The sequence below is a fragment of the Ammospiza nelsoni genome, chromosome 4, assembly GCF_027579445.1.
Source record: "Ammospiza nelsoni isolate bAmmNel1 chromosome 4, bAmmNel1.pri, whole genome shotgun sequence".
Lineage (NCBI taxonomy): Eukaryota > Metazoa > Chordata > Aves > Passeriformes > Passerellidae > Ammospiza > Ammospiza nelsoni.
This window is the reverse complement of record NC_080636.1, coordinates 18,957,584-18,980,652: the sequence shown is the minus strand read 5'-3', so window position 1 is coordinate 18,980,652 and position 23,069 is coordinate 18,957,584. Positions and strand designations below refer to the sequence as shown.

At 41.6% G+C, this 23,069-nt stretch overlaps 1 protein-coding gene across 8 annotated transcripts in view; it reads left to right on the top strand.

Annotated features, from left to right (window-relative positions):
- The window catches only part of ABLIM2 (actin binding LIM protein family member 2), a 130,482-nt gene that overhangs the window by 10,423 nt on the left and 96,990 nt on the right, over positions 1–23,069 (top strand). Inside the window, exon 1 of one of the 8 annotated variants that reach the window (XM_059469938.1) lies at positions 18,033–18,221. The exons of the other annotated variants lie outside the window; for them this stretch is intronic. Within the exon in view, the coding sequence (XP_059325921.1) occupies positions 18,206–18,221 (16 nt within the window). The 5' untranslated portion in view covers positions 18,033–18,205. Of the gene's footprint in view, positions 1–18,032; positions 18,222–23,069 lie in introns of those variants that run through there. 8 annotated transcript variants of the gene reach the window in all.

Below are 23,069 nucleotides of genomic sequence, written 5' to 3'. Positions count from 1 at the left end.
TTGCAAACTGTTTGGAGGAGATGTTGTCTTTGGCTTTGTGTCATAGGTAAACAGTTGTACTATTTTTAATCCCAAACTAAAAGACAACATCTTATCTTTAGGAAAATTTTGCCATATTTTGCAGGAACCCCTTCCTTTTTTGGTAGGATGTATGACATTTATATTATCTCATGTCAGAGTTTCTTTTTGGTAGAATTTCATTATGATATGTTGGTGCTCATTTTTTTGTAAATATGTTTAGATTTCTAATAGTGTTTTCTGTCAATTGACTGCAAAGCTCTCACAGGAAGAGGGGATTTACTTGTGTAGAACTGAGAAGAGATTTGTGATTTGTGTTGGGTAGGATTAGTCAAGAGAAGAGGAGTCTGAAATACCAAAGTTTGAATTAAATGTTCCTTCTGTTAGGTCACTCTGACTTTACATGTGTAAGACTTAATACATTTTGGGTTATTTTTGGCACTGGCATGAGTGGCTGACATTTGTCTATAGATGCAAAGAGTGGAAATTGAAAGGTTAATTTTTTTGCCATCTTCCCTAAAGTTTTGAAAGTAATATCTGGTCCTTAGCTTGTCCAGTGGCTCAAGAAGGGAGGGAAGAGTTGGGCTTGAGAAAACCAACTGTAACAAAGCCAGTTTCCTGCTGCTAACTCCATGCCCCTGGCAGCCTAAATATTCCTGCCCTTGATTTTTGTTTCTCTCTGGATCATATCCATGAGGAGATTTCATTTCAAAAAACAACCAAGATTGCGGCTGATGTCATCAGAAAAAACTTCACATGTAAAATACTTAAAAAAAAAATCCTTAGAATCTAACCCTGGAATTTTTTTTAAATTTTTTTGTTTTTACATGGTAGGAAAAAGCAGCATGTGCTGGCACCCAAGCCTTGAGCGTGCAGCCCCACCAAGGAATCTGTGCAGCCTGTCCCAGCACACCCCTGCCAGCAGCTGTCACTGTCACTTGCCAGTTCTTTAAAGCTCTTTAAAGGTGGCATAACGTGGCAAAGAGATAACGTGCAGCTTTCTCCCCTAGAGGCAGGCTTAAGTTAATATTCCCCCAAAGGCCATTGCTATGGGTAAGCACAGCAAAGTGGAAAAGCTCCGGGTTTCTCTGTGCTCACCCATCTCCCTTTCTCAGCTGGGTAGGGAAGCTGGGCTTTGAGGCAACTTTCCAATTTTTCAATTTCTGCAGCTTTCCTCAGTTACAATCACATGGATTCAATATGTATTTTAGAAAATGTTTGTGATCTGTTCCAGGTCACACTGATAGCATGTGTGAGCTTTTGTGACCTGAAGGATGAGTTGTTGGAGTGAAGATTATTTCAGCTCTGAGGGCTGGTACTGAGTGAAAGTTCTTTATTGAGTATGATTGTCTAGATAAAGGGAACCTGCTCCAAGCCACACTCCTCTTCAAAAGACATTGAGACAACCAAGTCCATCTTAAAGCAATCTGGCCAAAGTGCACTGCATTGGTTGTGTCCTGTTGCTCTCTGTTTGGAAGCATCAGATTCCTGTGTTCATTTCTTTGTCTGCAGGTTTTGATAATTTCATCATTGCAGAAGAGTGATGGTATAGTTTATATATAATAATATAATATATTAATTATATTATATTAATTAATTATATATTAATATGCTGCTGGTATAATTTAATTGCTGGAGGAAAGGCATATGCATGATGAGAACAATTCCAAGGAGAGGTGGAGCAGACAGGCCATGTTGGGGGTGTCTGCTGGAGAACTGCGCAGGGTGGTTGAGGAGAAATGTTGCTGAACACACTCCTTCCAGCTTTTTTGTGGTTAGAAGCCTTTTGACACCTCTGCCTGTGTTCCAGAGGTGTCTCACAGTGGGTTGTGCAATGGACCATTGCATTCCCAGTGAGGAGTGGCTGTCTGCCCACCATCAAGTCAGATGAGCCTGCTGTACAGAAAAATGCAGACAAGTGTTTCTTTGCAGGAATTCCTCACTGTCATGCAACATTATCCTTTAACTGGGTTTACAAGCACAGAAGCATGTTTCAGAAGCTGTATTTTTAAAAGTGCACTCCACAGTTTTGATTTTACATTACAATTTAAGCGTTTCATGAGGGTTCTTTGCAGAGCTGTTGACATGTCCCCTCTGCTGAAGCAGCAGCCAGCCCTGCAGTGCCTGTAGGAAAGGCCTGTCACAGTCACAGTGCCCAACCCTGTCACAATGCCCGACCCAAATCAACAGGGTAAGGCACTGGCAAGCTAAATGTGTCTTACCCAGAGCCTCAAGAAACCAGAAGTGCTAATGCAAGGGGTGCTGACTTATCAAAGGGCTGCAGCTACATGCAAGAGGATTATTTTTACTAATACATGCTTAGAGTTTGTCAGGCTAATGAGGCTCTGTAATATCTCTTGTGAATGCACTGAAAAGTTCAGTAGACTTCATATTGCTATTGCAGTTTGAAAGGTGCAGCGTTCATCTTTACAGCTTGGAATTCCTTGTTTGTACTGCTCATCATAATGTTTTAAAAATTATTCTAAAATTGATTCCTTAAAAGTTTTTGAGATGAATAGTCTTCAGGTTCAAGACTAGCTGTACTGTCATGTATAATCCCATTGAATCGTAAGGAACTATGTGTTCATATAAGAAATAAGAAGTAAAACTTCAATCTGTAGTTATTAAAATCTGCTCTTACCTTAGAGTTAAAATTTTAAAGAATATTTTCTGAAAAAGTTTGATTCAAATAAGAAAATTTAGATTTCAGATTTTAATATTATTACTCATTGCAAATACAGCTTTGGTCAGCTTTCTTATGCAGACACACAAATCAAGCTATTATGCCTTAAACTCCCAGAGCCCCATCATTTATGAAATATTGTGCTGCAGATTGTTAATGGAATATATTATTCTGAAAGTTTTATCTGCATCTGTCTTATATAATTTAATGCAAATAAATTGTAGATAAAATATCCTAGGACATGAAATGTTTATTTGTGATAACAGTTCTGTTTATTCAGCTTGAGGAAACTGCAGGTGAAGTTAAGAGTAAGTACACTTAAAAGGAAGCAAGAAAACAGGTTTTAATTATGATTTAAAGTAAAATAAGCAAATAAGTCTAAAATAAAATGATTAAAGATTGCTGTAGGTTGCTGCAGTGGTACATTAACATACTAAACTATTTAGAGTGTGACACATTTTCCACATCAGAATTAAACAAATAGCAGCTTAATACGTTAAGTCATCTCAGCGACATCTGCTCTGTCAGTTGCCTACGGGCTGGAAAATGAAGTGTTATAGCAAAAGATCCACAGACGGATCCAGCAGCTCAGGATTTGCTCTGAGTGCTGGAGGGCTTGGGGCCAATTCTGGGTCCCTTGGCACCAGCCAGGTTGGTGATTTGCCTTTGGCCCCTGCCTGGGTTTGGTACAAGGTGCTCAGCTGTTGGCGTTGTTGCCCCTGTCCCATTTCCCCCACCACAGCCATGAAATCAGTCAGTGGGACAAAGAGGCCATTCCTGCTGTTTCCAAGAGGAATATCACTTACCGAGGGAGTATTTTTTCTCTCTTTTTCTTTTTCCCCCTGCATGTTTTTTCCTTTTTCTTGGAGCTTCAATGATGAGTGAAACTGCCCTATCAGCTCTTTCCAACACCCTGGGAAGGTCCCTTCAAAACTCATGTGGTTGGTGTTCTTTCTCCAAAGTAAGATATTATAGTGTATCTCTAGGACTTCAATAAATACTTATATTTTTAAAAAAATACTATAGTATCGTGAATTTAGAGAGTATACAAGCAGAAGACAAAATCTCATGCATATTCCTGAGATCCATAAATTAGGCCATGTACACGCTCAAGAACATTAAGGGAAAAATCACAAGCAGTGGCATCCATAATCATAAGATGGAACAGAAAGTGGAGCCTCGTTTTTACCATTTGCATTTTGTTTGTGTTGTTCATACTGGAAAGGGATGAGAAGACTTCAGAGAAAGTTAAAAACTTCTAACCTTTTTCTGCAACTATGACAACTAGAACCAAATTAATCTAATAAAAAACTGAAGAACAGATTGCTGTTCAGTCACATATCTCTGAGGGATGGTACTTAATTTAAAACAACAAGTATTTCAAGGCTGTGATAGAACTTTGAGGGCTTAACAATACTTCTTATATTGCAGTCAAAACTCCCAGAGCTCCCATATGGAAGAGTCAGCCAAAATTCACAGTGCAGCCAGATTAGCAGTGTTAATCACTTTGCCTGTTCTTTAAATTGCAAGGAGCCTGGGCAGGGTGTAGAGGCTGGGAACTGTATACCTGTGCAGTAATGCCTGTGATCCTGAGGGTATATTATTAGGTGGGATTGGTATTTATTGTCTCAACAAAATCTCCACTTCTAAGGCGAATTGCAATGTCAAATGTTAAACTTTGTAAGCTGCCTTGGTTTCTTTAAATGTTTATTTTGTGCATAGATTTAAAAACTATTTGGCTGCTCTACTTCTGCTGTGAGTTTTTGGTGGTGGAATCACCATTGTCACAGTGTATCTAGTACTTGGTTTGTAGGGTCATTCCTCAGGTCAGACTGCTGCAAATCTACATATTGTTGTGACTGGTAACACTGTGGGACAATAAATTAATTATGGCATTTATATCTAAAAGAAAGGCATTTATTTACACATTTAAGCATAATATTAGTTTCTATTCTTTTAGAATCCAGTGGTCTAAAGCTACAGATGAGAAATGTTGAGATCTGTTGTTCAGATGAGAAATGTTGACACTCCCTTCAGGGCATTCCAAGCTCCTTTATGGCAGATCCAGGTAGAAGAGTTTTGGGTTGTTACTTAGGATACATGGAAAGTGGCTATGAAAAAAACCCTGTATGGGCAAAATGCTGTGAATTACAGGTGTTCAGCAGCCCTGAACACTGGGTCAGCTTTCAAATGATACAAATATGGGTTTGGAAGGCTAATTTTAATCACCCTGCTTTAAGTATGTGTCCTTGCTCAGCTGTGATGGTGTTCACGTTAGAGAGGGATTTTAGAGAGCTCTGCTTTGCTGCCATGCCAGGGTTCTGGCACTGGGGGAAGCGGAGCAGGGCTGTGGACAGGCTGGATGGGCAGAGGGTGGATGTTCAAGGCGGGTCTGCAGGAGCCAGGCTCCTTTGGAGGCTGAGGGAGAGCATCAGTGTCCCCATGTCCCAGTGCTGGCCTGGAGAGAGGATGGACCCAGGCTCTGCTCAGAGGTGTGGGGCAAAAGGACAGGGCTCAACCCCATGGCAGCTTGCAACATGGCAAATTCTGATTAAGTAGAAGAGGAAACAAAATTCCCAAGAAGACTGTAAAGCACTGGAGCAGGGAAGGTGGCAGCCTTACATCCTTGGGGGTTTGAGATTTGGAAAGGACGAGGCCCTGGGCAACCTGATCTAGTGGGATCTGTGCGGAGGAGGAGGCTGGACTAAGTGACCTCCAGAGGTGCCTTCCAACCTAAATTATTCTGGTTCTAAATATAGTGTGTGGGAGTGCTAAACTTGACTTTGGCATGATTAAAATTACATTTAAAGCTAAAGCAGGACAGCAAGACAATGCTTCTGGGACTCTTATGCAGCACTTCCAAAAAACACAGGCTCACATACATTTCCAGGGGAAGCTCAGTTGTTCTGAAGCACAGTGTTATACCAGAGTTACATGGTGATTTAAAAACCATAGCTGTGCCTCAGAGTGTGTGTGGTGCTTACATGTGCTTTGTAAGAGGTCAGATTTATTTCTGCAGGTCACAAACTGAACAGCTGAATAGATTTGAGGCTCCTAACTCCCATTCTGTGACAGATAATTAAAAGATCTAATCTCTTGTACAGCTGACCTGAGAATAAATTTCTAATAGTCTGTGGATTTGATGCACAGCAGAGTACACAGCTTCTCATTATAATTTAATATGTTGTTAGTACAGCTAGACCAATTTTGATTTAGTGTCTTGATTTAAGTTATTTTTTGAGTGAATGTTAAAAATAAAAAAATTCCTAGATAGGAGAGGTATAATCTCAGTAAGATAAAACTGTCTGTAAAATGATAGCAAAACATACTGAGAAAAAGGAGCTTTTATTTAAAGATAGAGCAATTTAAAGTTAAAAGAAGCAAATTTTATTACATTTTCTAATTATGTCTGTAACTAATCATGCAACCAATAAATGCATTGATATGTGCCAAAGTTGAGGTTTAGCATATAAGTATTAAGTCTTTTGAGTAGGTCTGAGTGTGTTTGAAAGGTTTTGGATTAGTGCTTTAAATAGAATAAATTAAATCTTACTGTGTGAGTAGAATAATAAAATTTAAAATGATTGTTATAATTCTACCTTTGTACAAATGTAGTCTCACTGGTTGAACAGAAAACATACAAAATTAATGGAGAACTCCATCTCAGTTGTTTCAGAGGGATAATAATGAGTTTATTTTCTGTCTTTTTCTAATTCTGGTAATTATTAACAGACCAAATATGGAAGTGGGAAATCTGTCAGTCTGCTGGAGCATCTTTGGGGACTGCTGCTATAGTGGTGGAGAATTGAGCACTTAGGCTGCCTGTCTGGAGGACACAGAGATGACATCCAGCAATTTTCCTTTACCCTTACCTGATGCTAAGTGGAACTCACAGCTGAAATTAACCTAATCAATTTTTAAATAAGTGTTGATTACACCTGTATGGATATAATCACCCTAGCAGACTGTCAGTGATGGAGCTGAAAGCAGGAATTATGTGGCAGATTTGACCTGTAATTAGAAAGAAAGTTCAATAGAGGTTTAAAAGAAGCAAATTATCAAGTGCAGCAGAAAACATTCTTGAACTAGAGGTGCAGGGATTCTGCTGCTTTCTGAAGAGCCATACTGAATGGCCTTGTGTTAGTGGTGTATTTCTCAATCAAGACAATATTATTGCTGTGTGTATAGAAAACCTCCATGATGCCATCTTGCAAAAGAATATTTATTTAAAAATCCTATATTTTTTAGATGACAATTGTAGAATGATACAGTATCACTCATTTTTTTTCCAAATGGTCAGCTAGTCTTTGGGGCACTTTTTATTATTTTGGTTAAGAGGAAGAATTAACAGCAGATATTCCTTGCAAAATAACATTTTCTCAAGAAAATAATATGAAGAAAGGCCTATTTTTTGTGAATAGCAGGGCCCAAGATCAGACAGAGATCTCCTGCTATTTCTCCACTCTAGAGAACCTGTTGTTTTTCTCTTATTATTGAAGATAGTAGTTGGTGGGGTTTGCATTTCCCCTGGTCCTTTTCTTTCCTCAGGACCACTTCTGTGTTGGCTGGCAGTTGCCAGGTGTTTGTATGCAGGGGTTTACTGTTTTACAGATCTTCCCCTAAGAGAGGCAGCTTAGTTCTTTTTTTTTTTTTTTTTTTTTTTTCTTCCTTTGGTTTTCACTTGGTCTGTAAAGTTTTGTAGCTATGAGTCTACATTAAACATACAGTTTGCACATTTATTTAATATTTGGTTATATCCTGAGGTTGCATAATCAGCATCTGGAAGTAAGAGTTTGTAACATTTTGAAAATAATCAGTGAATTTCTTCTTCTAGTGCCTACTTTTAAAGCTAGAGTTTAAATATGTTTCATTTTTATTATGCAATACCACACATTGTTAACTTTTGCTCAAGAGAAATACTTAAACCATTAAATATTATATCTTGCTTTGAATAAAATATATTTGCACATTGTTTCGTATACAGTGTTCTCACAGAGTGATTTTGTTTGGGAGTTACTAACTCTTGTGATAAAATTTGCATTGCTATTGGCAGTAGCACTTCAGGAAACTTCAGCAAACAATGGAAGACTGAAGTGTTACCTGGTCTCTCTATTTGTATAAAGCTCATGTTTACACAGAGGGAAGAACTGAAAACTTGTTCCTTTGAAAATTACATCTGTTATTGAAAAGATGCCATGGTAGACCTACAGTGCTCTGGAAATACGAAGGTGTCTAAAAGCATTGCTGTTATCAACTCAGTGGTGCAATGCAAGGTATTAAAACCTGTCTGCCCCGGGCTCTAGCTGGGTGTCAGAGAGGGAACCTGTGTCAGGATGGGGTCATCCAGCTTGTATGGCTTGGAGCATAAGGGGAAGTTCATTGTTCTGTGCCAGACTGGAATTCAGACCTGAGTTTTCAACTCCATTTCAGCTCAGCATTGGAAGAGGGACTGAAATAGAGATAGCAGAGTTTCTAATGCTTAGTGACACAGCAAATGTTACTAATAGACTCACAAAGAGTTGGGACTGATTTGTGATTGACAGCATGAAAAATGTTGTCAGAATGACTGAGTCTGGAAGCCAGGTCAAATTAAGGATTTCTGCAAGTCATGGTGGCTAATTCAGAGTTTTCTGCTTTTGGTACCTAAGGTCTCATTGGTTGGGTGAGCTAGTTGGTTGTCAGTAGAGAGAAGCATTTCCATAAGATGTCACATTTTCCACAACCCCAGTGACAGTTGTAGCTAAAATTATTACAGTGGTAAGGATTGGATTGCATTAAGGAATTGTTCCTAGTTCTCTGCTTATTTAACATGTTAGCCCTTACTATGTCCTTTTCCTAGCTCTTATGTAAGAAACTCTATTGCTGAGAAAATTCAATTGCATCATATCATTTTTCAAACCCTGAGGAACCCATCAGTCTTTTCATGGAGTTGCATATTGTGCTTTGCATATGAAATTAATGCCCACTGCTTCCAGCTTGATCAGTGTAACTTTATTAGGCTGTGTTTTTCTTAGGCACCTCACTCAGTGCTACAATCACGTCTGTATTTTAAGAGAGCCCCTCAAAAAGCACTTTTTGAAATTCAGGCCTGTTTCTACAGAAACACTATTAAAATGAAGGAGTTTTAAACTCCACATAATGATAGTGCTTAGCAGTGCAGAACAACAAGTCATACAGGAGAGAATGTTGATTTCATTCATTACAAAGCAGAATTGTCTTCTTTAATTCAGTGAGAGCAGGGCTGTCACTCCAAATGATAGAGAGAAGTGGGATGTGGTAGAAAGGATATTTACCATCTGAGTCATCACGTACTTCAGGAGTATTTGGACTGACTCTTTGTTTATTTTCTGTTTTGGAAATAAACGCTGGAAATGTGCTGTGGTAGCATGGACCACTTGTTCTTTCTGTGTGTTGCATTAAACTAAAACCATTATTTTTTTGGGAGCAGAGCAGTGCCAGACTGTGCTCTGCTGCTCCTTTGGTACATGGTCAGCAGTGGAAAGGGTGAACAGAGCTCCCAGGTGTCTCAGTCCTGGAAAACAGTAAGGGAGACTCCCTTCCTCCAGCAACACAGTGGAGGGAATGTTTGAAGAAACTGTGTGCCCAGGAGAAGGGAGATGTCCAGGAGAAGGATTGAAGTTGGGAAAATGAGATGTTAATGGCAGTCAGGGAGGAGCATTTGTGGGAAAATAGAGCTAAATTGTAAATGGACCTGGTAGCAAGTAAATTAGTCATTGGTTGTTACCCTGCTCTGGATGAGCCCAGCACCTCATGGCCATAGCTTGTCCTCTGTTCTTAAACTGTGTGTGGGTTTGGTGGGGCTTCATGTGCTTATTGGGCTCCTCGCTGGCTGTGTATTGACACATCCCTGCACCCCATTGTTCCCCAGATTTGGATGTGCATAATTGTCCTGCTTCTACTCAAAGCCAACTGCCCAAAGAGCAGCTGTCAGTGCCAAGACCAAACCCATATGTGAGCAGCCATGGGGGTAGTGGAAGGGAGCCTGAAATGCTTAAGGTGGGAGTGTTGGGAGTGCAAATCTTAGGATCTTTAGCTGGTCACCATGACTTCAAGAAACGCTAAAAGTCTCTTTTCTCAGCCTGAGCACTTGAAGAATGAGTCAGAGCTCTTCAGTTCTCGGTCTCAAGGTTGTTTATTGTGTCTTATCTATAAAATTCCTTCTCCTGCCCTGCTGAGGTCCGTCCAGCAGGATAGTTCCAGGATCACTGCCTGCCCCCAGGGCAGTGTTATGTCTTTATACTAAAAACTGCGTGTACAATGTTTACAATTACTTTCCAATACCTATCACCTATGTTAGACAGTGAGCTTCTACTCTAAACCAGTCTGTAAACAGTGCCACCATCACAGCAGAAGATGGAGGCCAAGAAGAAGAAGAAGGAGAAAGGCTGGACACGCCCAGATCCCTCCATCTTGCTCCCTGAACTCCCATTCTAGAAATTCCAAAATCTATTTTTCCACCCTGTGATAACTTCACTATTATTCTACTTAAACTGTTGTGGCTTGCTGATCTTCATATAACGTTGGTAACTTGCTCTGCGGGTTATAATCAAAACCACAGGTGTTTTGGGCTCCGTGCCAGGGCTTCTGAGCCCCCTGGCAGGGGTCTTGGCCGTTCTAGACAGCCAGAAAGATGTCCTAAGTTCTGACAATCAAACAGCCTCAGAGCTGGGCAGGCACAAGGAGGGGATGTGCTGGAATGTGTTGTGGCCCAAGCTGGGTCCTGGAAGAGCCATGTCTGTGGTGGCCCAGCAGCCCAAGTCTGGCTCTGGTGGCATCTAGGTCAGGGGACAGCGTCCTGCGTCACTGCCGCCCTAGCAGGTTGTTATTAAGACCCAAATTGGGGGGATTATTGGCAATTGGAGCACTTGCAGCCAGATGAGACTCCTGGTTTCCTTGCCCTTGTGAGGGGGAGGAGGAGGAGTGACCTACATCTGCCCGGGGACTGCCAAGCTCCACATTGCAGTGGCTTGCTAGGGCTCTCTCTTAGGGACAGAGGTAAAGGCTTCTCTTGAGATAGAGAGAAGTAAAGGTTCTCCGTGTTCACCAGGCCTTGGCTACAATTTTAGATTAGTTGTATGTTTTGTGTCGAGTGTGAGGCATTAACCAGCTTCAGTGGCTGGACGGGGAATAGTGTGCTTCAGGATCTCCTGACCACACTGCTGTTCACTGGACACAATAAAGATACCTTGTGTTTCAACCTTGTTGAAATCAGGGGAGAGAGGTTAGTGTGGAATTTTGCATTGGATTTTCATCTGTGCTCCCTGAATTGCATTTCTGTACATTACCTGGGAAAAAATGCTGTGCAATATCTTTCTTTTTACACATAAGAAATTATTTTATCAGATGATGTTGCTGCTTCCCCTTGTGTCTGTAAAAGGTGAATATGAAGCTTCAGAACAAAATATTTATTTTGAACTGAAACCCATTTGCTGTCTGAATGAGGTGGTGGTTTGCAAATTAAGCAACTCAAAACTTGGTCTAAAAGCAAGTTGTACAGATACCTCAGAAATGTTCCTATTGATAATAGAACTGTTAGTTGCAGAACTGTGCAAGAAGTAGCACTGTAGCTGAAGGCTCTGGAGTCTTGTTGGTGTGAATGTAACACATTTCTGCTATGAATGCAGTGTTGGGAGATAATTGATTGCTGAAATTGTGTAGCCTGAATGTGAAAAGGGCGGCAACGTGCTGGTTTGTCTGATGGGGATGAAACAGAATTAGATTTGTATGGGTGTAACTGAATCTAAGAAGAGATTCTTACACTGTGAAAAATTCACCAAAGATAACTAATTTGCACTGTGTGAGGTAGTGTGACTTTTAGCACCAGAACTACAGTAACATCAATATCTATGTAGATCTTAATTAACTCTATGATTGCAATAAAACAAGAACTAATCCCTTTCTAATGCCAAATTAAGCAGAGCAAATAAAACAGGAGTTCAATTTTATATTTCAGAGTAACTATTTTTGACATTTTTTATGCTGTAGACTACAACATAAAATGGGAAGAGCCTTTGCAAATTGTAATTCTTTTAGAAATATATTTCATATACTGGAAAGGTAGTAAATTTTATTCATTAATGATTGGGGGTGATATATTGTGGCTTGTCTAGCAAAATGAACTTTAGCAAAATGAACTGTTGCTTACTATGTTACTTTATCTTGCTTTTGCTTTTTGGTGTTGCTGTAACAAACAGGCATCACTGTTGTTATTATTACTCTGTTTGTACCAGGGAATGGAAAGACAAATGAGCCATGGAAATTCCTTGTACACTGTTTTTCCCCAGTTGCAAACATTTGCTCATTTCCAGGCCAGGGAATGTGCTTGTCCCTCTCTCCCCTTGGAGGATAGAGATGGAGCAGATGCCAGATTGAAGAGTGATGCAGAGCAGGGGTGCACCCAGCAGGTGCTGCAGACCTGGGGGCAGGAAATATCTCCACAGTGACAGTTTCTGGTATTGGGTCACGGCTCTCCAAAAAAGAATGCCCTAAAGATGAGGGGACTGGCAAGAATATGGTTTGGGTAACTGCTGGAGGTGCTAGAAGTGATCATCAGGCAGACAGGGAGGTGCAGAACAGTAATAGATAGAGAATCCAATGATTTTTTTTTTTTTAGTTGATTCTTAAGATTTTGGAGCTGCTTATGGTGGAACTGAGCAATAAAGAATATCCATTCATTTAGACACACTCCAAGAAAAAAAACCTGCTTTGTTTTTTGGTATTAAAGTGAGCTCAGAGACATAATTGCATTTCGGATGTTACTGATGGGAAATTGTAACCTCAGGCAAGGAGGGGAAAAGCTGAACTTTCTGGTTGTGATGAGCCAGCTGCTAAGATCAAAACTTGACAGAATTAGGAAATGAATGCTGATGAAAGTCTTTAACCCAGATCAATAATAGTTTTACTGGTGGACTTTACTGGGAACAGGGTTAAGTGTAACCGCATCACATTTCCAGTGGTGGCTTCTTTTTTGCTTTCAAAACAGCACTCCACATTGTTGACAAATTCCTCAGTGATCATCAACCAAAATGAATGCATTTAAGTAGGATTTGAATGTGACCTGCTGCTTTGCAGCTACATCCCTTCACAGAGAATGGGATTTGGAAAGCAGGCAGAAAAATGTTCTCTGGCATGGTCCCTGTGGGCTGAAGGCAAGGATTAAAGTGCTGGGAGCTGTGTGTGTGAGCAGGACACAGAGAGCTGCAGATGAGGATGTGTCTGAAATCCCCACTCCCCTCTGGGGCAGAATTGCTTCTTCAGGGCTTTTCACTTGGGATTTAAATTCCAGATCCTAAATATGATTTTCAGTGTCTCTCTCCTTTGTAAACCTAAGGAGAGCTATCTGTCCAAACACCAGGTTGGACTTGCAGCTGTTTGAGCCTCTGAGGAAGAGGAATTTGCACCCATGGTTGCTTTTTGTATCTATTGGTGTTAAGCTCACCTTGCCACTTGTTCAGGTGGCCCCAATCTGAAGATGACAGTCAGACTTTTTTGCACAGTGTGGTCTCTGTCTCTGCATGGCCGTCTCTAAACTGTCCTGGGTGTGCCATCACCACAGCTGGACTGAGCTGCAGGGTTTGGAAAGGCATCCCAGGCTTGTGGGATGACTGCGTCCAACAAATGTGACAAGGATTCAGAGAGGTCTCTATGGTCACAGAGTTGTTGTTTCTTGGAAAACAAGGGAGGTAACTCTTCAGATGGAAACTGCTCAGATCTGCAGGGTGACACTGAGTTGAGCCCTTGCTCCCCACACTCACAAAGGACACGAGCACAAACAAGCACGCACAGCTGTTTCCACCACATGTGGAAGCCAAAGGTGCTTTCCCACAGTCAGCCTTGGACAGCTGGGAGGTGGGAAGTGGAAAATCAGCTTGCCCTGCCTTTGGATGTGTCGAGGAGGGGTTTCCAGCCTTGCAGCTTTGGACTTATTTGTGTGGCCCATTCAGGCACATGAGTTCTGTTAGACATTGATCCAGGCCTCTTAAATCTCAAAATGGGACTTCTGGGGGGGTAAGTGTGTCCTTTTTTTTTTTTTGGTTTTTTTTGGTAAGAAACCTTCAAAGTTAAATGTATTGATTCCAATTGAAACACATGAGTGGTTGAATCTTTTTTTTTTTCCTGGATAGCACACAACCCACATTGTCATTTGATAATTTTGTAAGCTAGGTAGCTGGTGATGGAAGAACTATGGCAATGTCTGTGTTACTTTTCAGAAGAGAGCAGTCCAGTGAAGTCCTTTAAGTCTATCGAATTCTTTAGGCAATACTTTTGTTTACTCTCTATTTAAGCACTTGAAATTTCCATTGATTAAAAATCCAAACAATTTAAATGATAATTTTATATATGAACTAAATTATTATTTGCTAATTATTAATAATAATATTAATATTAGTTATTAACCAATATTACAAATAATATTAAATTAAAATTTAGTAATTTATTTCTCTTTTTGTGTGAATGTAGCATCATCCCACATGGAAAAATCTTTCCTTCAAAACCTTCTCCATGCATTAATTTAGTCCTAAAAGAAATACCCAAAAATTATTTTGGCATCTTTGCACTTTGCAAAGTGCCATCTTTCTTGCACCACTCATGATCCCCTAAAGGCCAAAATCACATTGTAATTTAAATCCTCCTGTATTCAAAGATATAAATGAATTTTTCTGATTCTCATGCCTACCATGTGCAATTTTTGGCCACATCAGCTGACTTTTATTGCCTTGTTCTGCTTCTCTGATTTCCCTCCCATAAAATGTGAGTTTTTTCCTGGGTGCTTCTTGTTACAGTACCTTTTCTGTTGCAGCCAGGATGCCATCCCTTAATACAATACATCCCATTATCCTAGCTCACCACCGGGTGTACAGTTTCCCTCCTGCTTTCTGAAGCCTTTTCTGTGAAAAGTCCTTTGTAGTGCCTTTTAGAAACCTTTGATTAACCTTTTGTTAATTACTTGCCCTATCCTTATTACATGACAGGTTTTCTCTGAGCTAAATTGTAGCCTTTGACCTATACTTCAGCAGATCTTTCCTTATCTGAGCTCTGCTCCATTTTACTGGCAGTCCCTGTGAGTTTGATAAAGTCAGCAGAGTCCTGGGCTGGCGGGATCATTCCTGAGGGTGTGACCTGCAGGACCATTGCTGTGCCTCTCATTGCCTCTCTGCTGCTAACCAGACCCTATCCCTTTGTCCTCTGACCTGAGTCACTTTTGCATTCTGAATGTCCCCTCACTTCATTATGGGGCAGTGTTTGGTTTTTTAAAGTTCTCTAAGCATTTTCTTGCACCCTGTTTTTAGGTTTGATACACCACATTTCCCGTTATAGAATCTCTGCTAAAGGCTTTGTAGGGTTTATGTTTGATTTCTGCTCACTCTTTTGGGTGCACACTTTTCTGAAGAATATTGGATGGTGCTTTCATTCTAGTTGGGGGAGCACAGGGGGCTAATGCCAGCTTGGTCTGGATCTAGAGAGAGGTCCCCCCTGGAAAAAGGAGCTGGGAGAGGGAGAAGTTCTGCTTTTGTTCATCCAACTTGCTGGCCAGCAGTCAAGGGCTGTCATCATGGATTTCAGGGCTGAAGAAGCTCATTATTCCCAAGAGATAGCAAGGAGCAGAGCAGGACTCATGACCCAGTTACCTCTGGAGCAAACACAGCTGCCTGCTCCCTGTCAGAGCTCAGAGTGGATCCTCAGTCTGATTTTTCCTGCTTCATAAACATGCAGGATTCACAGAATGACAGAGTGGTTGAGGTTGGAAGGGGCCTGTGGAGTTCATTCAGTCCAAGCTCCCTGCTAGAGCAGGTTCTTGACTTCAGTGCCTTGTACAGGAGCTCACTGTCTCTGCCTGCTTACACGTGTGTCAATTAAAGGTGACTGCACATGGCTTGTTGCCGTGCAGTTAATGACAAGTGTTATGTCTTGCATGGACTTGAGGATGGAGGTGTTTGAGAGCCTGTACTGTGAAAAAAGCTCAAAATAGGCCGAATGAAGTGCAGTGAAGAACAGGAATGGGGTTATTGGAATACCTCAAACTGAACAGGACCCATGAGGATCATCAGGTCTAACTCCTTGTTCCTTGCAGGAACTACCTAAAACTAAACTATAACTAGTCCAGTTACTACTGACATTCAGTTTAGCTTACACTTGGGAAGAGGGCAGTGAGTACAGGAAAAAAGTGTGAGTTAATTAGGAACAGGTCTGAAATCTTTTTAAAATGTCCTTTATAATTCATGATGCCACAGGTTATAAAGATTTTACAGCCAGCTCATCCATTTCAGAGTGGCCTAAATTCTTTGCTGTTTGCAAAGATGTTGGTAACAGCATTGACCTCGGTAATGTAACATTGGAAAAAGCAAACTTGGAAGAAAGGATGGTTGAGAGCACTGCTGTGGCTACCAGGACTTCACTTGAGATTTTAAGAGGAGCCAGGTGTCATGTCCTTTTCTGTAGCAAGGGTTGTGTGCTGTTATTACTGTTAAAACAGTGGAGTTACAGATGTTTGGTCTGTGTTGATGTGAGAAATCAGGTTTAAGCTATATAGGGGAATAGCATATAAGTAAATAAAGGTAGTATAGAAAGTAATCTTATCCCCTGAGGAGTTGCAGCTGGGTTAATTATTAAAGATTAGGAGCAGGCCTCACTTTAACAGGCCACAGCTGTAGCCAATAAGATGAAGCGTGTTATAAAAGATTGGATTGGTTGGCTGAGGGGAACTGGAGTCAGCTGGGTGCTGTGAGGACAAGGAAGAGGCAGTGCTTAGAGGAGATGCCTACAAGGAACATCAAGGAGGTATGAAACTCTGGTAATATGGAACTCTTGTAATGACAGTGGGACTCTTGTGATATAACGACAACAAAGTGACACGGTTTTCTGGATCATTTGCAGCAGGAGGTCTCTGATCTCTGCCTGTGCTGCTGCCGCTGCTGTCCCTTGTCATGCCCATCATGACTCAGCCCATCATGCTAATGAAGGACAATGGCCTCCTGTTTTGTGCCTGTGAAGCCCATGAGTGGTGATGGAGTTTCTCAATAGAAACTCCATCACCACTCATGGGCTTCACAGGCACAAAAGAGAAACACCACGAAAACCCTCTGAGCTCCTCCTTTGCTGTAGCCAAGTGGTGAGACTGCAGGGGAGGCTCAGGGATCACACCTCAAATTGTAAATACAAATCAGTGCACTGTGTGACTGCACTGTGACCATACAATGTTAAAATGCAAGTTACCAAGCATTTAGCCTTGGGAGCCTGGCAAGCAGAGGGAAAAGGCTATGTTAGAGTGAAAGCCTTTTCACTTTTCCTGCCTATTAATTTACATGCCTTCAGAGTGTTGCCATTTAGCAAAGTGCCTTTTGTGTTTCTGCCAAGCTGAAGTAGCCGCTGGGAAAAACTAAGTAGGCCAAATCCTGCAAATATCTGGAGAGCTCAGCCAGGGTGGCTGATGGTGATCCAAAAGAGTGTGAGGATGGATTTGGCTTCATGCAGGCAGCACAGCAATATTGAGCAAAATAAAAAGCTGACATAAGAGTTTCACATTAAAAGCTAGTTACTGCAAGATAATGCATATAGAAGATTTTTTAAAATTGAGTTGTTCATAGTTTTGGTTGAGTGTATAGAACCTGGGATCTTCAGATCTCTGCTCTGGGTCTCAGGCCATGTCAGCTGAGGGCTATTTAAAGTTATAGACCACGTCTGGCATGGCCCAGGGCAGCGGTGTCCTCACCATATAGATTCCTGAAGTTGCAGTACTTATAGAAGTGCTCGTTCTGTTCCCATGCAGTGCTTTAAATAGCTCAACACATCACTGTTATTCCAGTGCTACACATTCCAACTCCATCTGAGCAAGCAGGGGATTTTTGGCTGCCAGGTATCGCACAGTGGGAGCATCTCACTGCTTTCATCCTCTCCTGGGTCCATCAGCGCTGTGCCTTCCTGCACCGGGGGAAGGGATCGCTGTGTTTGGGGCTGTCTAAGGGGGTTCCCTGCTACCTCAGCCTGCGTTTATAATTTACAACAAGGAGTTTGCTGGATTTAGTTCTTTCAGCCTTTCTCCCCAGGTGACCAGCAAGCTGTCCGGGGCTGTGCTGTCACCTGATGCAAACTGGCCCCTTGCCGGCACGTCCCGCATCCGGTCCCCACGGGACAGCGGTGCCACCCCCCATGGACGTGACAATATTTCGGCTTCTGGAGGTCGCTATTTTTGCCCGGCGGTGACGGCGAGGTTGGCCCCGCTCCCGCCTGTGCGGGGGTGCGGCAGGCGCCACCTGACCCGGCTGCGCTGGGTGACTGACACAGCGGTGGTGGCAGCAGTGGGTGACACAGCGGTGGTGGCAGCGGTGGGTGACACAGCGGTGGTGGCAGCAGTGGGTGACACAGCGGTGGTGGCAGCAGTGGGTGACACAGCGGTGGTGGCAGCGCTCGCTGCGGATCCCGCTCCCCGCGGCAGCACCAGCGCTCCTGCGGGAATTGTTCCTCTGGGAGGGAATTAATGCAGGAATGCCCGAAGATACAGGTACAGTGTGGTGACATTCTGGTCAGCCTAGACCTGAAATGACTCCAGTTTTTCACCTGGGGCTGTGGTAACTGAATCACTGATGCTGCCGTGAGAATAGCAGCTCGGTGTTTATCTGGAAACACAGCAGACTGGGAAAAGATGGTTAATTGTAAATTGTGCTTTGTGTTCTTTTATTCATATGAATGGTGATTTGTAAATTATACTGATTCTGGTAGTTAGCTGACAGCTCAATTTGAAAACTTACCTCATTTTTTTAAATTGAGATTGACTTCAGAGTTTATATTAGACTATAATGCAATAATAGCCCCTATTTCTTTATGCAGTTATCTTGGAGCATTTTTTCTAATCCTATCTTATTGCAATCTGCCTGAACATGTACAAAAATAGCCTTTACAATACTGCAGTTGTAATTATTCAAACTCAGCAGAGATTTTTATGAACTGTTTGAATTCAGTAAATATTTTATTATAATAATGAGGGCAGGAGGTTAGCTTATGCTAGGTTTGTTTGTGTGATATGAATTTAGCACAGAGCATATGGTGAGATTTTAAACTCTTGTATGAATACTCGAGCTGTGTTGCACCTCTTGTGCATGGTTTATTCACATCCTGTTGGAAACACCTCTCTTTTGCCTCTGGTCCCAAAAACTCTGTAATTGGTGGTAAAAAGCAGAGGTCAGCTCAGTTGTGCTGTGTGCCTGTCCTGTACCAGCTGTGGGTTTCTGTTTTGATGATGATGAGTAGGAAGTGCTGGAAAAGGGATGCCTTGGAAAGGCACTGTAGGAGTGGTTGCTTTTATGTACTAGAAGCAGGTATACATTTCAAAAAGGGACATGATTCTTCGAGCATTTTACTTTGTATTTTTGGACAGTGTGAAAGAATTAAATTGAGACATAATGATGTAACAATTTATTGAATTTGGTGGATATTTTTTCTTATAATAGAGGAACTAAAGAGAGAAGTAACAGTGCTTTGCTGTAGGAGCCCCCAGAGAGGTTTTGGAAAGAGCAGTGAGCACTCCTTGGGGGATGCCCAGACCCTCTTGGTGCAGAGAAGCACTATTGGCCAAGGGAGTGAGTTTGTGTGCTGGCCTGGGGACACCTCAGCCCTCTGCGTGGTCAGCTGGGTGGCTTAAGGGACCACGTAATATGGACGTTGACAGCAAAACTTCTTTCCCTTTATCCTCCTGATCTTCTGGTTTCTCGTGAGACATACAGAAGAACGGGGCATTTTATCGAGAAGGCACCATAAACCAGGGAAACACATTTGTGAAGTCACTTAACACAAGGCGCTAATCGAGAAACAGGGTAACCCAGGTTGCCATCAGTTACTTAATGTTCTGTTCCAGAACATCTAAAATGTCCACTCCTTAGGCAGGGCTGGGCCAGGGGATTGCTCTGGCTGAGTGGGGTGGGCAGGATGGATGGGAAGAGCTTGTGGAGTTCCCTTTACACAATTACTCTTTTTCTCATCTTTTCTGTGGAACGGACCACTGGGGTCTCAGGCCCCCAGAAGGCTCCATTATGAATCACTGGTTCTTAGGGGAAAAAAACCAACCAACCCTCTTTTCTAAATTGAATGTACAGCTGACATGCATGTAGCTCTCTGATCACTGCATGTATTACTGTATTGTATATTTCTGTGTTATCCTCACATCAGCACAGCTCCTCGTCACTGGATTTTAAACACAGACACGAGACAGGGAGAGAGCAGAGGCCAGCTCTGCAGTGGGAATAATGCTTCACTCGGATATATAGAAGCACTTAAATGCTTCTTTCCTTTGTTTTTATCTGTATGTTTTTAAGTTCAACCCTGAGTGTTTTGACTCAGTTGACACAAGAAGGGTTTGTTAAAACAACAACCTAAACTCCAATCTCTAATTCCAGCAGTGCTTGTGTGCGTCTTTTTAATCCTGCTCCAGGAAGATTGCAAATTTAATTCCCCTCTTGGCTGCTGTGAACCTCACCCTCCCCAATTCACTTGATAGAGCATAACAGCAATCCATAGTTTTGTCCTGTTTCTCAAATCCTTAGTGAGTAAATGGAATTTGGGTCCCATATTTGTTTATTTTGATTTTCAGTAGCCACCTGTAGTTATAGAGTTGAAAGGTTTATGTGTCAATGCAAAGATAATTTGCTGGTAATACCTTCTTGCAGAATAACATCCCTTACCAGTGCTGTGTGGTTTTGGTTCAGAGTTCGAATGTGGCCTTTGCCTTTATTGAAAAAACTGAACATTATTATGAACTAAACAGCTTATAATTACAGTTTAAAATATTGATGTCTAATATTTTTCCACTCAAAAATATGTTTTTATCTCATGAAGCAAAAGGTGGTGTATTTACAGAGGAGCTGTAGTGCTGATAGTTGCTAATGAAAATTGTTGCATCTTTTCTGCTGATGGAGGGTTGCTGTTGCAGGGCAATGATACTTTATTTGTATGAGCCTGAAATGAAAGGCTTGCACTTTTTTATCCCAGCTTCCAGAGCACGATAATAAAAGCATCAGAATAACCCACAGAAAGGAGAGGGAAGGTGCCTCCCCACCCCCCAGGCCCTTTGTTTTTCCTTTCATTGTTGCCTTTAGGCTCTGGTTCTGCACTATCCCTCCAGGAACCTTGGTGAGGAATTACCAAGGAATTACTGCTTTCCCTGCATTGAGAGGTAACTGGGGGGATTGCAAATATTAGGAATAAAATTTATTTTCTCATTAATTTTGTCTCTCCACTCAAATTCCATCTTTCTTTAGGTCATAGTACTCATTAAAATGTCAACATCACAGAAGGACTGGTTGGATGGGGCTTTGAGCAACATAGTGTAGAGGAAGGTGTCCCTCCCAATGCAGGAGGGTTGGAACTAGGTGACCTTTAAAGTCCCTTCCTACCCAAATCATTCAAGGATTCTGAGATTATACTATCAAATTGTGTCATTTGGCCCTCTATCAGTTTGGGCTTCTTTAATTACCAAGAGCAGTAAATCTTTTAAACTGTTTTTTTTTAGAACAGAGTTAAATAATGTGACACAAATGAGTTATGTAGCCTTAACTATGTCTGTATAGTAAACAAAGAAAGTGGATGTCTGTATTATTAAACTTTAAAGTTGAGGTTTGACTCCAGATTAAATGTACATTCTTAAGCATGACACTTCTTAATTTTCACTACTTGATTTCCAAACTCAGGAATGGCTTCTGCGGGCTCCTGTGCAGAGTTGAAACAAAACACAACAAACTGGAAAAAGCATTAGGGCTGTGTCTAATTCTGCAGTTTCTGGACATGTTTCTTCGTCAGGTCTGTAATCTGCCATGAAGGTTTCTCATTTAGCTGTTGGAGAGCCTGATGGCAAACGTGTTTGTTGCCTTCTGCACAGACCAATCCTAGACTGGCGCTTTTGCCACGAGTTTGGTTTCCCTGGGCTGTTTGCTCACAGCAGAGAGGAGGTGACGTTTTCTATCCCAGGCTCCTGAGCAGAGCATGACCAGGGACTTGTGGATCCTCTCCCTTCTGTCACCACCATCAGCTTCTCTTGCTCTGCTTCCAAAGTGTTCCTGTCCCACCTAAATCTTTTCCTTATCTCTGGCACCTTAACCCAGTCCCCAGAGCTGTTAAATCCTGCTTAATCTGGCAATGACACAGGAGCTGGGCTTAGTCAAAGGGATGGATTTTTACCACAAACTGTGGATTTTGGATCCGGTGTACCTGTCACAGTGTTCACCAAGGTCAGGCTGCAGCCTTTGATCCAAATACTTCCAAAAGCAAGGTGCTCTGCTTTCTTTTTCATGTTGAAAACCAATGTATTGTATACTAACCTTTTTTCACCTTTATAAAAAGGTTAAACATTTTGTCTGAAATTTTCCCTGAAGAAATGAGTTTGAGATCATCAAATGTGAGTAATGTTCATGTGAATGGGTAAAGTTTGGCAATGCTCTCAGGCAAATATTGTGATTCTTAGGGATGGTCCTGTGTAGGGCCAAGAGTTGTACTTGGTGATCCCTGTCAGTCCCTTCCAACTCAGGATATTCTGTGAATCTCTAAAAGTTATAAGCACACTGAAAGCACCACTTTACAGCAGCCATAAGGTGTGTAATGCAGCTTTAATAATAAGCAATGCCACTGTCCCTCCTTCCCCATGGTACATGCAGCAAGTGCACCTCTAGAATAAGCAGTATAGAAGTGAGCCTGAGGAGTTTATCTTATCTGACAATTCTTCAGCAAACTGTTGCTGGTTAATGTGCCCCACTTGGTCCAGAGCTAAGCAGAATTATCTGCTGTATAGCCTGGTGGAGACAGTCTGAGTCTTGACATCAGAGATGTGTGAGCACTGGACAGTTGGCAAGAATATTGGCAGTAATGTCCCCAGCAGACAAGTCTTGCACAAAGAAGTCCTGTGGAAACTGTGGGAATTGTTCATTCCTTGCCAGTTTTTGTCCTTGTCAAAAAGTGAGTGCAGTCAGATCCTTTTAGGGTTTAAGGATTAATGAGGACACCTCTGCTGGAGCAGTATGTAGTCTGGGGGAAAGGCAAATTTAGAGGAATCAGGTATTCAGTTGTATTTTGGTTTAGAAAAAGTAGCATAAAGTTAAGAAGGAAATTTCTACAAATTGGGGTAAAATGGAAGTATTTAATTTTTAATGAACTCTTTAGTTAGTTATGATCCGATGAGTAGTCTCAGATCATTACATTCCATCAGTAATTATTTCACTTATTAAATATGTTGATTGTTTCTTCTGCTTCGAAGGCTGATTTTGATACATAAAGACATAAAGGTAGAGTGCTGAAAATTGCCATGTAAACTTATCTCCTTAAATATGGTTTGAAATGTACGTTAAAATGTGAAGTTCCCTAATAGAAT